At 31.8% G+C, this 17106-nt stretch overlaps 1 protein-coding gene across 1 annotated transcript; it reads right to left on the bottom strand.

Annotated features, from left to right (window-relative positions):
* Positions 1-10945: 10945 nt before the first annotated feature.
* On the bottom strand, positions 10946-15291 carry LOC134726872 (uncharacterized). The gene is made up of 3 exons (XM_063591276.1): positions 14900-15291; positions 13114-13584; positions 10946-11498 (listed from the first exon to the last, which is right to left on the bottom strand). Exons 1-3 carry the CDS (start codon positions 14949-14951, stop codon positions 11128-11130), a joined length of 894 nt encoding a protein of 297 aa, XP_063447346.1. The 5' UTR covers positions 14952-15291; the 3' UTR covers positions 10946-11127.
* Between the last annotated feature and the right edge of the window lie 1815 nt (positions 15292-17106).

The raw sequence follows: 17106 nt of genomic DNA on the forward strand, positions 1-17106 counted from the left end.
AACGAACATATTAAGGGGTGATAACTTCTATGGTTTTATATGTGTATAAGAATATCAAATTATTACTAATCTGTTCACGTGTAGCTAGTTTTAAATTAAGGTTTATGATAACAAATGAACAAAATATATACCTGTATTTACAGCCTCAAAACACTACTCCGAGTACAATTTAACACATCGCATTAAAAGATTTAAAGCTGGCCGCTCTTAGATTTTACAAGTTAAATGCATTTTTGTTTTGTTTCAGAAAGATGACTCAGAAAGATGACTTTTTTTTTAATTTGATGGGCTTCTTTTTCTGTTACTCTAGATGGTATAACAATTCTCTAATTAAGTGGTTTAAATCTTTCAAATGCTCCCTCTCATGTTACAACTGTGTTGTACTGTATTGACAGGGACGGATCTAGCCATTAAAAAAGGGGGGTTCCAATTACATGTCTCCATTCAAATGCATTAATCGTTCAAAAAAAAGGGGTTCCAATCCCCGACACCCCCCCTCTGGATCCGCGCCTGATTGATTGTCCTTGATTGGCATTGACAGTTATAATATTAATAGAAGGACAATTTGTGAGTTAAAAGGTGTAACTGAGTTGACATTATCAAATGTATGTCATGCGGATTTTTGTTTACACCAACAGCAGAAACGACGATTATCTATTAAAGGCACATCAAAATCTTTTTGTCTTTTTGAGCAGTTTTTGTTATATTAATTGAGTATAATGTGTTAATAATATAACACCTTACAGAAAATATAAGATCTGAACTTCTAGTTTAAAATGTATAGAGCAGTCAGCCGGACAAACCATTATATCATGTATGCCTTATATATAACCAAAAGTTCAGCAACAAAAAAAGTGCAAAAGCAAAAATACCGAAATCCAAGGAAAATTCAAATAAAAAATATTCGGGTTTTAATACACCTTCATTAATATTCCTCAAGTCGATGTTCAAATCTGACTTCATGATAAAATAATTTAAAAGATTCCATATCTCAACCGATGAAATCTCTCTGATCCTCTCTGAAAGACAAGTCGCTACGAACAATTTTCTTTGTAAGAGTTATCTCCCTATTCACTGTTTCTCATCAGAGTGCATCTTCTTTGTAACAAAAAAAGATATCGACAAAATTCTTTTTACAAATTATTCGTTACATCCTCTGAAATTTTTGGCTAATTTGGTTAGAAGTGATTCGTCGAAATTTAAAATGAGTAATCTGCCATCAGCAAATAAATTTGAAGTATTATTTTTGAAATACATAAACCGCAAGCCGTATGAAAAATATTAGAGCAAAATGCTAGTCACGACTTGATATTAGTGGTAAGTTTTTGTCGAAATGGTACTTGTCCTTGTTTAAGAGGTTACATGCTGCTGAAACAGCAAAATGAACTTATTTTAGCCTCAAACTTTGCAGCTATCCTGATGTTTACATGCATCTTATTGTGATTTATCAACAAAGGTTCGCCATTCTCCAAATACCCCCCCCCCCCCCACACCCTCCCCCGCTCGTTTTTTTTTTCTTTCTTTTTGGAGGAATCCCATTTCGCCGTGAAGTTCAGTCCTGAACAATTAAATTTAAAAAATGTAATCCTTCTTATAAACAAACATCTAAAATAGAAATTCATCCCGGCATACATCTGCTCCATTTCATGTGGGTTTTTTTAAATTAATCGATGAATGATTTGTTAAAATGCTAAAACAACAGCAGTAAGTTTTTAAAAATGCATCGAACGACAATAGTTAACCTGTAAAATATATAATATGAATCAAGAAAAAAAGTTCCTGTTAGGTGTGGTGCGCTAGATTAAGAAATAAAATTCAATGACGTAAAAAATTGCTCTTAAATTCCAAATTATAGCTGAATTCCCATAATCAAATTTCCAAACATGTATTAAAATATAAGTGTTTATGCTCCCGTAAACATGTGTACGTAAGATGCAGGCATGATCCATTATCAATGACCTGTAAATAATAAAACCAAAAGTGATAATTGGCATGTTGTAATATATATAGAGGGTTGAATCCGCGTTTCCGGAAATACTGTTCAGTCCGTATACGATTTTGTTATATACATGTATGTAATCGTAATCACATGTACTGTCTCTTTTTTGTTTTGCAAGAGCCATTAAAGGATGTAGCTCCTAATAGTTTTGAGCATGTAACCCTTATTTTCAGTGGGTAACAGCACAACATAAAAGCATAATGCCAATTTATTTTGTATACATATATGTTAATTTTCACTGCATGTTTAAAACTGTAAATTTGTTGAAAAATATCCGAGTCCAAATTATAATACTCTCAAAACAGTTGGCTTTTCTTCTTTAATTTGTCCATTGTTAAAGACTGATTGTACCGTCTGTAGTATACATGTATGTCGTTCGGTCCTCATTGACATATACTCAAGTCATTTATCAATATGAATAGGATTGAAATTCGTCAACGTAGAACGACTTGAAGGACCTTACAATCAGCATTCTTTTCTTGATCAAAATAAGGATGGAGTTGGGTGGTGTACATTGTACCTCCCCATTTCTCGATTCTACTGTGATAAGAGTTTGGCATATTTTACACTGTCATTGCTAGGATTCTCACTCCTGGGACTATACCTATTGGTTTTGTAAAATAAAACACTATACAGGGACATCCAGCCATTTTAAAAAGGAGGGGTCCCAACCCATGACAAAGGGGGTGGCTTCTAACAAAAAAAACACCTCATATGACGATAAACTTATCTTCTCTGTACAAATCAGGCCATTCCCACTGAATATCCATTACCAAAAGTGGCCGATCTGCCGTTACTATTGATGTTTCTCTCGTTTTAACCACATTTCCGTCTTATCCATCAAATACCTGATCATTGCAACTGAATGGGCTTGTTTTTAAACAGTGGCATCATAGATTTTACACTTACTGGTACAGCTCTACAAGAGCCTCGCTTTTAAGAGTAATAAGATGACTACGATTTATACCAGTGGGCCACAGACCACAATTAATTCCTCTATTAGTTCTTTATAACTTTTTGTCTCATTAAAAAAATTGCACCTAATCTTTTTGTCAAATTTTTTGTGTGTGTAATGTATAATACTAGTCTAAAAACATATCCAAAATTCAGAAAGATTGCTCTGATGCAACTTAGAAATTTAGCCAATACACATCCATAACCCTATGGACAAGTCAAGAGATGTTCCGAAAACTGTATATATTACCTTTTTGCACTTGACCTAATCACTCTTTCCATATTAAAATCAGTTAAAATACCTTCAACAAAAAGTTATTTCACCTCTCTTCTTTCATTTCCACCCCATAAAAACTAACAAATGAATGAAAAATGCAAAGAAAAAAAATAAAGAAAAAATACACTATAATTAAGGGGAACTATATTCGTGAACAACGAAAAGCGGGGTCATAAATTGTGGTCTTGGGCCAGTGAGTTTGCCCTGGAAGTGCATACAAATCATGCATTATGTCTATCAATAGTTTGCGCATGCGCAAAATTGTTAAATCATGTGTGTCATAACCTTAAAAAATGTTATCAAACAAAATCATAATATCATTGAAAATCCCAAATCACTTATTTTATACTAAATAGTTAAAATGTTTTTTAATGAATTTTGTTACATTTTCACGCATGCGCAAACCCTGTATATGTCAAATAATCATGTCTAGTTAATTATTCACATGTAAGGAAGGTAGCTACCAAACCTGACAGCTGTTTTGCACTAAAAGAAGGTAAACGAAAAGTTTTCCAGAAAAAAAAAGTATTTTCAAACTGAAAAAACAGCCATTTTAGAAAACGGCGGTGGCCATCTTGAAAAAAATATTTTTTTTAATGGCCAGCAGTTGTTTCTTAAAAAGTAAATACTAATGATGCTTTGTGGTAATTTTCATGCTTGTATCATCATTTGCACAATTCCCTCGATATCTTCCACTATTACAAAAGAAAGTAAACAGATCTGGGGTCTCAATCAAACATGTCTGACCAAATCCATTGAAGATTTATCACTAACAGTATAAAAGTTAAATAATTAATGCAACATAGTCTGAATTCAACATTAGCAATATCAAAAAGTTTAAATTTAACGACATGATTTGCTTTATAAGTTAACACAACTTTATAAACGCAAAACCTTACATAAGAAATTTAATATCATTGTGGTTTAAATCTTAAAAGAAGTTAGTATTTCATTTTGTTTTAATAAAAAGGTAAAACATGTCAATGTCCTCCAAAATTACTTCATGCTTTTTATTTCTTTAAACATTAATTGCTATATATTTATAGTATGTGATAATATAAAATTACAATTGAAGCAAACATGCTATGAACAACAAAATTATTTCTTTTGTAAAAACATAGTTTTGTATTCAATTACGGCATACCTTACTACAAAAGTTTTTTTATTAACCTACATAAATTGTTTTTTTCTTGGTGGTATGTTGTGCAAAGTTATGGTTGTCTGTCTGATATTGCATCTCATATCTTATTTATTGATTTTAAATTTACATTGTATAATAGATCAAATGTATTCGTCAAGTGAATGTTCACTTGTTTGTGTTAAGATTTCTTTTGATTGAGTTGATATTGATATTTGATATTTTGCAATGTGTCTTTCTATGTTGTGATGTTACACTATTTTGTTCAGGTAAAGGTGGTGAAGGTGGTTACCTATTAAAACGTTTAAACCCGCTGCATTTGTTAGCATCTGTCATAATAAAATTAACGGTACCAATGTTCTTGCACCAGATGCGCATTTCGACAATACAAGTCTCTTCAGTGATGCTCGTGGCCAAACTATTTGAAATCCAAAGCTTCTATAAAAGATGAAGAGCTATAATCCAAAAGGTCCAAAAAGTATAGCCAAATCCGTGAAAGGAATCAGAGCTTTGCATGAGGGAGATAATGGACCTGATGTTCATTAGTTGTCGTTTGTTGATGTGGTTCATAAGTTTTGCTCGTTTTTTTACCGTTGGTTTTTCTGTTTTAATGGTTTAACACTAGTAATTCAGGGGCTCATTATAGCTTGCTGTTCTGTGTGAGCAAATGTTCCGTGTTAATGCTCATACTTTGACCTATAACGGTTTACTGTTTCCTCATAAGAATCATCACTAGGTCATAAAAATTCCCAATACCTGTATCAATTTGAAAAGTAAAATTTCATAATCTCATGGTAAAATCAAATAACAAAACGCATCAAAACGAATGGACAAGAACATTCATATTCCTGACTTGGTACAGCTTTTTCAAATGTAGAAAATGTTGATAGAGTAACATATAATTGATACAGACTGTTGTGTATGATTACAAAAGTCCTTTTAACATGTTGTTCTACATCAAATTGATACAGGTATTGGAAATTGTATCTAACCTAGTAATGAGTCTGATGAGGAAAAACTTATAAAATATCGTTGGTTTTTAAAACTAGACGCCTCTGGTACAGTGTTTTTTTGCTTCTTCATACTCACAGTTTCGCAATGCAATAACAACGTTTAAATCATTGATCCTGGCAAGCTCCAGCAATACAGTAACACTTATGCAACTGTTCTTTATAATGAATTCATTATAAGTGCAATAGATATTATTTCTTCATGAAACTGGTTAAATTGTAAATCTTACGTTTTTCAGGACATGTAATACTTGGCGTCAATGAAGAACTAGTGTCCCAGTGTTTCAACAGTCCTTCCGAAAATTCAACTGATATTTCATCTAATTTTAAATATACAAGAGAGAATACTGTCACATCAAAGATTATCACGTTATCTACAACTGCAACCAGTGAACCCTTGTATACAAATGGCGGAATTGTAAACGAAATATCGACTACCAAAATTAAACCGCAAAAACATTACGTCACAACGCATTCACTAACCTTAAAAAATGATGCAGTATCTGACAGGTTTCCCACAACCACGGAATATACAAATTTATATCCAACTACAAAACATACGATTGATCTGACCAATGACGAGTATGTTTCAAACACTTTATCATCAACCGATATTAAACAGACCGACCATTTCATCACGAATGACATTAAAACATTTATAAGAATAGCACAGCAATCTACAGCATCCAGCACTGAGTATAACAACATTAAAAATAACCATAATTACAAATGCATGTGCCGATGTCCGACCGTTTCTAACCGTTGGCACTTTCTGTTAGGTCTCAATCTCACGAGAATACAATTATTGGACATAATGACGCCATTCTTAAAACATCTGAAGAAACGTATCAAAGTTAACCGAAAGGAAACAAAAACTTACAAATTAAAACTAGTTTGTGCAAACGATGATCGTCAGGCTTCGAAGTCGATTGGGTTGGTCGGAATCATAATAATTTGTTCTGTCCCAACCTTTTTTGTTACGTTAGATATCATAGGTTGTTTCGTCAATAGGACGAATAGAAAAGACACTGAAATAGAAAGTATAACTTAACAGTAGTGTCTGCTCTGTTTCTAACACGTTTGGCTCTTAAAACTTTTCATGAGAGAGACATTTTACATGTTGTTGTTTTCTGTATTCCTGTAGCAAATCATGAACCGAGTTAAACACAATGATTATTTCTAATTTTCTATTCATTACTGAATGCTTTTTTCTTTAAAGATTTATATTCATTATTTCAAAGAAAGGTTTTTAATAATGATGCAATATCCAAAACTTTGTAACCCATTCGTTACTGTAGATATAAACTATCCTATATTTCCCATATCATTCACTCATTGGTTTTACATTGCTCACTAATGACACTATCAGGTAATTAATAGGCTAGCGGTTATAACGGCAATAATTTGCATCACACAAAAAACTCGATGGGCTGTATACTTAAAAGTGTTATTCTTATATACGTTTCCAACAGATACATGAAAAGTATAACAAAGATTAGAAAAGAAACATTGATTTATTATTTCAAATATAAAAGGTTCGACTTTCTCTTTTTGATGAAATCATTGCCTATTTGTATGGATTTTCCCGACAAACTGTAGTCGGCGGTAGAAATGCAAATTTACGTTAAAAATATTTCCTTTTTTCTGTGGATTTTTCTCCAGCTGAATTTATGAATTTGCAACCAAAAAAATATATTCACTTTTTGCATCTACCGCTACTGATTGTTTATGATTATACTCTAAAGATTTATATCTCGAAGCTCTATACTATAAGTTAAGTAAAAATTTAAAGGACGTATGTTAGATGCATAAAATTCTACATTATGGACCTTTTTTATCCTTTAGAGTAAAAAAGACCAGATGTAAACAATTCAAATATATCAACTTGACCTTTTTATTTTGAAGTTCTCTAACGAAGAGTTCAATTTCATTTGTTTAATTTCAACTTGGTATGCGCCTGTTTTGAAATGTCACAGCTTGGACAACCAAATTAACGACAGCATCGAATTATCTATCCATATCAATTGATTCAATATGATATCTTTCTTGCAGGTATTCGATAATAGATCAAAACCATTAGAGAATGAATATCTATCGCAAAGTTTACACTTAAATTGTATAGATTGATTCAATTATCTTTCTTTTTCCAGAAAAAAAATATGAACTTCAAGTAAGCAAATGAATCGAATGTAAAATATGTTAGCACTGTTGCCTGTATTTATCACCAAATTGTAGTAAATTGAACGTATGTTTTACTTTCGTTAAAGTGTATAATTCGTTGCAAATCAAGATTAAACCTGCTGTATACATTACATTAGTAAAGATCTCTGATAAAGTTCTACATTTATTTTCAATTTTTTTGTACAAATATCAGATAATTTTGTTTAGTAATAAATCTTTACTTTGCATGAACAGTAAATACATAATGTCTCCTTGTGTTCTTTTCGTTTATGTTAAGTTATAGTTTTCGTTTTATTATGTTGAGCTAGCGATTTAAAAAAAATGTTTTACGTACCAATTCATTTGTATATGTCAATCTTAAATTGCAAGAATCAGAAACGTTGTAGCTATAATTTCTTATATTGTTTTTTTTTTAACATAAACGGGGTATACTGTGCACCGTGTCTAAAAAATGTCTTTTCGCGCTTCAATCAGTAGATAAACAATACGTGTACATTATCAGAAAATAATATATCTGTTAATGCGAGGTTAACAAACTGGACAAAAAAGCAAACATTACGGTGACCTATAATTGTTAATGCTTGTGTCATTTTGGTCTTTTATGGATAGTTGTTTCATTGGCAATCATACCACATCTTCTATTTTATATAATATGTTCTTAAAATAAAACAGAAATTGATTTGTGACGAATTCTTCATTTATAGATATTATAGTGTGATACTATTTTAAAATCGTTTTGTGTAAAATCTGATTTATTCTTGAAGACTTTAAATGTTGCTTTCCAAAAAATCTGTGTTCAAAAATTCCGAACATTTGCTTACCGAAAATAAATCAGTTACAAAAATACCGAGCTCTGAGGAAAATTATAGATGTAAAGTCCGCAATCAAATGGTTAAATCAAAAGCTCCAACATATCAAACAAAAGGGTAATAACATATTCCTGACTTGGTACAGGCATTTTCTTATGTAGAAAATGATTGATTAAACCTGGTTTTATAGCTAGTTAAACCGCTTACTTGCATGACAGTCGCATTAAATACCGTTATATTGACAACAATATGTGAACAAAACATACAGACATAATAGGTCAAATGTAATTTATTAGTTGTAAGTAATTCTTTTTTTTTAATTTCTTCGTAATGATGTTCAATCAATATTTCATTTCATTTTATATTTTGTTAAATACAACTTGCCAATTTTGATCATTAAAAAAGTTTAGAAATTGACATGAATCATAGAAAACCACTAAACCACAGGCTTCTGACTTGTTATTCTGTGGTTAACAGGTCAAAATGTACTATAGACCTGTTGGTGACCTTCTGCTCTTGTCTGTTCTATGGTCGAGCTGTTGTCTCATTGACACATTCTCAATTTTATTATTTATGTACGTCCCTGTCCCGATTGTACTTGCATTTTTCCTGTCATTTAATGTTGCAAATTTAACGGTATATTCAACGTTGCAATAAAGCGCAAGGTTTGGATAGCCACAAAACCAGTTTTTTTTTCTCTAAAATGTCCTGTACACAGTCAGAAATATGTCAGTTGTTATCTAACCGTTAGTTTTTATGTGTGTTGCATTGTTGTTTGTTTGTTGTTGCACTTCAGTGTTTCTGTTGTTTTGTTATTTTCCATTGATATTTGGTGTGTTTCCCTCGGTTTTAGTTTGAATCCCGAATTTGTTTTTTAATCAATTTGTGACTTGTAACCAGCAGTATACTACTGTTGCCTTTATAATGGATAAAAGTTCTGAAAAAAAGCTTTAAAAGCATTAAAGATCACAGGACAAGAACAGCAAAAGAGTCAAATAAAAAAGGCCATAAGAATTAGTCGATTCCTTTTTTTTCTGTTTATTGCTTTGTTATCACAAAAATACAATGTTTACCACTGTTTTTTTTTTATGTTTTCCTTTTCTCTTGAAACCTATAAAAGAAAACTTAAGAAAACAAATGATAAGCATGACCAAAACTTTCAATAAATAATATTGTTGAAATCAGCTTCTTAAGAATATTGAAACACAGATGGAAGTTCAAATGGCAAATATGATCAGCAAGACCAGATCGAAGAATAGAAGAAATTGTCGATATTATAGTCATACGATGTTTTGTCTTTAAATGACTATAATTGCTTTTGTCGAGAAAGAAAACAACTACAGAAGATTATTTAACAGAAGTGTTGATATTCTAAAGAGTAACTTCCACTGCGTATATTATGTAAATTTACTACAAAGATCTAGCCGGTAACTTTGGCATGATTAAACCATTCATTATGGCAAAATTATGAGGATTTTACAAACACATCTTGATGTATAAATCTAGCTTCCTTATAACATGTCACAGTACATAGACTTTATTTCATGATTTGTTTTTAAAGATTTGTTGAAGTAAATAGGTTACCTATAGCTATTAATGTCTGTGTCATTTTGGTCTCTTGTGGACAGTTGTCTCATGGGCAATCATACCACATCTTCTTTTTTAAATGATTTAATAATCACTTTGATATGAGTATAATCGGGTTGCTTTTTAACGCCCATTGACAAATATCATAGGAATATACAGAGCAATGACATTGTAATAAGATAGAAAAAATGAATTTAAACCGACTTGCTAAATCGTGGGTTTAACGTGCTAGTTTCCTAGTTATCCTAATGTACACGCATAACCACATAACAGAGACATCACTATGAAGTTTTATTTATCATTTTGATAAAGGCAATTGAATGTCAACATACATTAAACATTCTCTTAACTTTACAGCCTTATAGTCTATAGTCTATCAAAATTCATAAATCTGTATACATTATGTGCTTCAATCTGTCAACGCTCTTACACCCACATTACTACGAGAAACTTAAACTTAATTTAAGGATGTTCGCTACTCTGTTTCGTTAAATCAAGCTTTTAAAAGACTGCTATAATATAAATTGAAAGTATATAGAGGGTGGTAAAGGTTTTTTTTCGTGCAACGTGATCGCCATTTTTTATTTCACGTTCAACGTGTTTTTACTTTTTTTTTATTTGACGTTCAGTCGTGCAAGACGGGTGTCTCGTTCAACGTGATCTGCTTATTTAATTTTACTTGCATCGTGATTTTCAAAGTCCTATTTTGCGAGCTCGGTATTTTTCAAATAAAATTCAATCATTTGGCAGGAATCGTCTGGAAATACTTTTTTAAAAGCCGTATACCAATTATATCATAAATGTGTATACTAAATCGGGAATATCAAGTAAAACAAAGAGTTAATAAATACAAGCAGGCAGTGACACAGTCACAAAAGGTTCACATATAAGTATTTATTTTTCGTGCAACGTTCATTACCGAAATTATTTCACGTTCAACGTAATTTTTTTTCTTATTTCACGTTTTTTTCGTGCAAGCACCCCCTTTACCGCCCTCTATATATATATTAAATAAAATCAAAGGGTCCTGAATATCTGACAAAAAACGGAAATTTTATTAGAGAGTTCTGGGTTCTGAGACAATTTATTAAATGAAAACGTTTTTGCATAGTTTCTTGTCAAGTAAACATTCCAAGGAGTTGAAACAAAACAAAAGAAAATAAGTACAGTTTTCATGATTTAATGACGAACCCCATTAAATCTAAATAAACAATAAAACCAGCGACAGCAATCAAAACAAGTGAACCAATTACACCAGCGAAACGTGAAACAAAACGATTATCATCTGCACACCTCAATTTAGATTTAGCGATTCTAGTACTTTTCGGATTTATTGAAATGGAGGCTTTTAAATGCGTAATACGATCCTTAAGATGTAAATATAATTGTTCCGTTGTTAAATTAAGGTCATTCAGATAGTCCCAATGATTCACACTGGGTATGCATGAACATGTACAGTTCGGCGGAATATCCGGAACAGTTGTTGTTTCATATTCTCCTTCGCAAACAATGGCAGCATTTATACCAAGTGTATCATTGATTTCTGAAAAAATTAACAGTACGATTATTTATTCTTTACAAATTGTAAATTGTAGTTCTGAAATACATATAGATATAATACAATGCATAAAATATATTTAATGGTTTGCATTCTCGAGTGGTGTCATGAAAGTTTATAGATGTTTATATGAATTGAAAACTCGCCCGTAGTTGATGAAATAAGGTAGGACAACGTAATGTAGTGGTACTTAATCTGTAATCTAAATACATCATCGGAATTAGCAATCCTTATCTATAACGATCTATTATACCGGAAGTAGCAATTCTCATCTAAAACGATTTATTATGCCAGACAATTGCCTGTTTAAAAACAGTCAGCATAACTATTTAACGCATGTGGCACGGTTTAAAGTATGTGTAATGTTACATCTTTAAGTAAGAATAATCGCAGTTAGTTAAATCGTTTTTAATGCTCATTTTCTGCTTATAATTAATACCATTGTTTTCCTTACTTAATATTTGTATGTTCCCCTATACACAGGGACTCGCATCTCCGATAGCCAAGTTTTACGATTCACTCCCCTTTCTTTACAGTCAGGATTCTACTTCGTCAAAACTATCTCCCCATTACGCCAGTTCATTTTCACAATCGTAGAAATGGAAGCCATAATAGGGATGACGCGCTGCCAATTTTGCTCTTGAAAACCGTTAAATTTATCCACATAGCACTATTACAATCCTTGTATGTCAGTTGTATTTTAAAAGACAAAGGTATCTACTAGCTAATGGGCATCAGTTAATGATCTTGTATACATTGATTCAACTTAAAATTTGTGTCGGATCGGTTGTCTGGTGAAATTTTCGAAAATTCTAAAACATTTAAAAAAAAATCTAATTAAATATTTCGTGGAAGGGCAGACTAAAAATTTTCAGAGGTTGAAGATTATTATATAAACCCTATTTATCACACACACAAAAAAATGTTTTTTCGAAGATATGCATTTTCGTCATCCAACTTAAAAGACTGTCGTAGCACTTAAACTCTTGTCGGTTGGTGTGGAGTGTAACGGCTAGAGTTTACACACTTTATGAAACAGGAAAATATACGTTGAAATTCCGACATGTGTGCAAGAAACATACACAGGAACGTCTATAAGTTGATTAAGCACATTCAAATTGTCACTTAATATCGTAGTATGTTTTTAGGGTACATGTAAAAGGCTTGTTCCAGACTCTGAACGTTGTAATTATTTACATACATTTTCTACAAGTGATATTTTAAAAGGCGCTTATTGATTGGATGCAGCAAGTTTCGACTGTAACCAATGAAAATCATTACCTCGTGGATCCCTTACTCACTCATAATCCGCCAAGTTTGGCGGATCGTAACCCTTGGCTTACGAAGATGAGGGATTAAAATTTAGTTTATCAGTGTTTTTCAAATCACGTTGGCTTAAATATTTTTGTTTTAATGTGACTTTTTACCTCACAAACACACTCTTTTCCTTCCAGATTGATTCTACCAAGGAGATAATATGAGAATTATGACTTGGATGCAGAGTTGTCTCAATTGAACTCGTACCAAATCTTATTTATATTGATAAAAGATATATTGTACATTGATATTCTTAAAGGTTTAGAAGAAAACAATACGTTACCAGAGTTGAATGTCCATTTATCATTATCGCCAGATTGAGTTTGAATTCCAACAAAATCAATGACCACTTCATTGTATAGTATCTCCGATCTCGTGATGTTATCTCCGATTATGTCCCCTTGTCCAAACGTTATATTGGTGCTCCAGGAAATCCAGAATGTTCTAAACTCACTACAACTCAAAACAGAAGGAGTTTCTATTGTAGAATATAAACATCTCGTGAATTTGTCACTAAAACACGTGGTGATTCGAGACACTATCTGATATTTCGTCCATAATCCAATTATAATCATATATGAGGGTCTTAATGAAGTTGTATTGTCAGTCAAAATGATTCTTGCATGCTTGCATGTTTTTACAGAAAATGTCAAGGACGTTTGATTCGTTTGTGTGATTGGTACCGTATTTAGAATCTGGTAGGAACCGGTTTGTGTACATATGGAGACTTCTCTTTTCGACTCGACACTAGAAACTGGAAAATAAAAATATAAGGACTTCTAAAATTTATGACAATCAAATATACTCAATTTTCAATATGTAAATTTTTTCACTGTTCAATGTTAAAAAAAATGATTATGTTTCTGTATTCAGTCTTGCAGTATGATATTGGCTCTGAACTAGCTGTCAGAAACTGCGAGTTCTCGCAGATCTGTACTTAGTGTCTTTTTGTTGTAGGGATGTACAAATACCCTGTCACGTTATATGTGTTTGTTATATGTATTTCTTTTTGTATCCATCTGATGATTTAAGCCTTTTTCAACTGACTTTTATACTTCGTTCTTATGTTGTAATGTGACATCACTGTCCCAGGTTAGGGGAGGGTTGGCGTCCCGCTAACATGTTTAACACCGCCGAATTCTGTATGTATGTGCCTGTCACAAGTCAGGAGCCTGTAATTCAGTGGTTGTCGTTTGTTGCTGTGTTCCATATTTGTTCTTCGTTTTTTTTTTTGTTCTTTAATTAGTCCGTTAGTTTTTTCGTTTTGAATTGTTTTACATTTGTGATTTCGAAATCTTGTAAACCTGGCGATGCGGTATGGGCTTTGTCCATTGTGGAAATCCGTACGGTGACCTATAGTTGTTTATATCTGTATCATTTGTTCTGTTGTGGAGAGTTGTCTCATTTGCATTTATACCACATCTTAATTTCCATAAAAAACTGATTATATAACAGAATGATTTTATTATAAACTGTATAAGATGGATTTCAAGATATAAGGGTTCGTTTATTGTAATGAATGAAGGAGTGAAATTGAAACGCTTTCAAAAAAAATTCTTCAAAAAATCTTAAATGTCTTAATTGAAATTTAATGACGGGGATACAATAAACAGAAAAAATCGTAGTTTTTTTTAAGGGTAGCTAACTTTAAAAAAGTATTTATAAATTAAGCTTCGACTTCGATGTTCTTCTCAAAGATGTGTATTGATCATTATACTATATCTACCTAAAAATAATGTTCAAAAAACAAATCATACAACTTCAAGCCAACGGAAAGAATTCATATTATATATAAAAAAAAAATATGTATAGAATATGAATAAAAAAGAATTATGATGTTTGCATCAATGCGGCACCGATCAAACGACACCTCGACATCTTCAACCAAAAGACACCTACAACCAAATGACAGCTACAACCAAAAGACACCTTCAATCAAACGATATCTACAACCAAAAGACACCTCAAACCAAACGATACCTACTACTAAAAGACACCTACAATCATACGATACCTACAACCAAAAGACAGCTATAGGCCATGGTATTTTTAAAACATCTTCAACATACCTGTTAATAAAGTACTGCATGCAAATACAAATGGAGTAAAATAATATAACATTCCGCACTATTTAGATCGTCCAGTTTTTATCTACAGGTTCATTCCATCAATCGAGAATTTATATTTATCTCTGATTATCGTAACATATATATTTATCGTATGTACCGTTTTAAAAGCTATATATTTATACATCATAGATATTGTCCTATCAGCTATTGATATAGCATGAGTATCGTATCGGCTATAAATATATTATAGATATCGTCATTCCAGCTGCATGCATACATTTATCATATAGATCTCATCGAACCAGAGTTATACATATCGAAGATAGTGTCGTATCAATTATATTTTTATCACAGATATCATCGTACCGGCTATGAATATATAGATATCGTCGTACCAGCTACACATTTATTTCAGTTATCATTGTACCAGGTAAAATATCTCATAGATATCGTCATACAAGCTTTACATATTATATATCGTAGATAGGGTCGTATTCAATATATTTCTGACACAGAATTCGTCAAACCGGCTATTAATATATTATGAATATCGTCATGCCCGCTATAAATTTATAATAGATATCGTCAAGCCAGCTATCAATTTATTACATATATCGTAGAACCAGATATATGTATCGTAGATGTCGACGTGAGACTATATATCATGTCTCTTACATTATTTTTTTTATCTTATTTAAAATGCTGCAATACTTTAAACATATTTTCCCTAACGGTATAAAACAATTTATTCTATAAATCTGGTTGGAATGATATGAAAACCAATACTACGCATGTTCAAAAGCATTCCATCTATTAACATAGCTAAAGTTGATCATGTCAGGAATTATTCGATGAAATACTTATCCCTCAGGAGCAAGCACGTATTTAAAAAAACATTCAGTCCATTAACTATATTTGAAGTGTCTGCCGTTTTGTTTTGTTTTTGTTTTATTTTACGTTTTTTTCAATGTCAAAGTCATCAAAAAGCATATATATAGTTCTAAATGGAAAGAATTAATGTATTCATTTGATATTCACCATTAAGCATGAATAATTTACTATTATGTACTTTAATGTATTGCAGTTTTATCCATTGTTTTACTTTTAAATTAAATTGATGTCGATTTACGGATTGAATTATTCATTTTTTGAAGATAGGCTTCTGTTTATCTATTATAGTCATCTATAGTCTCAGTGGATCTTTTAACAAATTTTTCATTTTAAAGTACGAATATAGAAAAAATATCGATTATATATAACTGCTAATGTTAGTGAACAATACAGTTATTGTATTCTGTTAATTGTCTATTGCATAAAAATAAACCAAAGAATGTGCTGAACATTTCTCAAAGTTAATCATTATTCCATATTTACAAAATCTATAAATTTTGAAAATCCCTTGATTTCTCATACATAATTATTAAAAGAATTTATGCAAATATGGAACTTTAAAGCATTCCGTTTAAAGATTGGAACATTGCAATGCAATTCAAAGATTGATTTCATCTTTACACCGAAAAAAAGTTATCATGTGTGACAACCTTTTGTATCTTTATCAACTGGACGAGTTATACATGTACCGAAGTGATAAATTAAACTCTTTGCACAAATGGACAAATGATCATTTAATGACAGTTAATCACGACAAATCTAAAGTTATGCACATTTGGAAAACTACTGTTAACCAGTGCGGTCATACTTTTATGTTTGGTGATAAAGCATTGGAACTTACCTCAAAATATCGCTATATTGGCCTAGTCATCTGTGAACACATCGATTTTTCAACTACAACGAATGAATTACTTACCGCAGGCAGCAGAGCTCTAGGATCATTAACTTCAAAATACTATAATATGGGAAACATGGACTATGATACTTACACCGAAATCTATGACAGTACAGTGTCGCCGATACTTGAATACGCATCTGCTGTATGGGGATTTAAGAAGTACAATACGCTAGATTACAGTACAGAGCCATACGGACATTTTTGGGAGTTGGCAAGCATGCTCCTCTCCCGGCTATCACAGGATATACAGGCTGGACCCCAATATACACGAAAACTCAATGTGATATGATAAAACTATGGTGTAAATTGTGTGAAATTCCTGATTATAGGCTGTGTCGCAAAACTTTTATGTGGGATTTGAACATTTCGAGCAGATATAAAAGAACATGGAGTAATGAATTAAAACCAATAATGACTA

Source organism: Mytilus trossulus, chromosome 7 (assembly GCF_036588685.1).
Source record: "Mytilus trossulus isolate FHL-02 chromosome 7, PNRI_Mtr1.1.1.hap1, whole genome shotgun sequence".
Classification (NCBI taxonomy): domain Eukaryota; kingdom Metazoa; phylum Mollusca; class Bivalvia; order Mytilida; family Mytilidae; genus Mytilus; species Mytilus trossulus.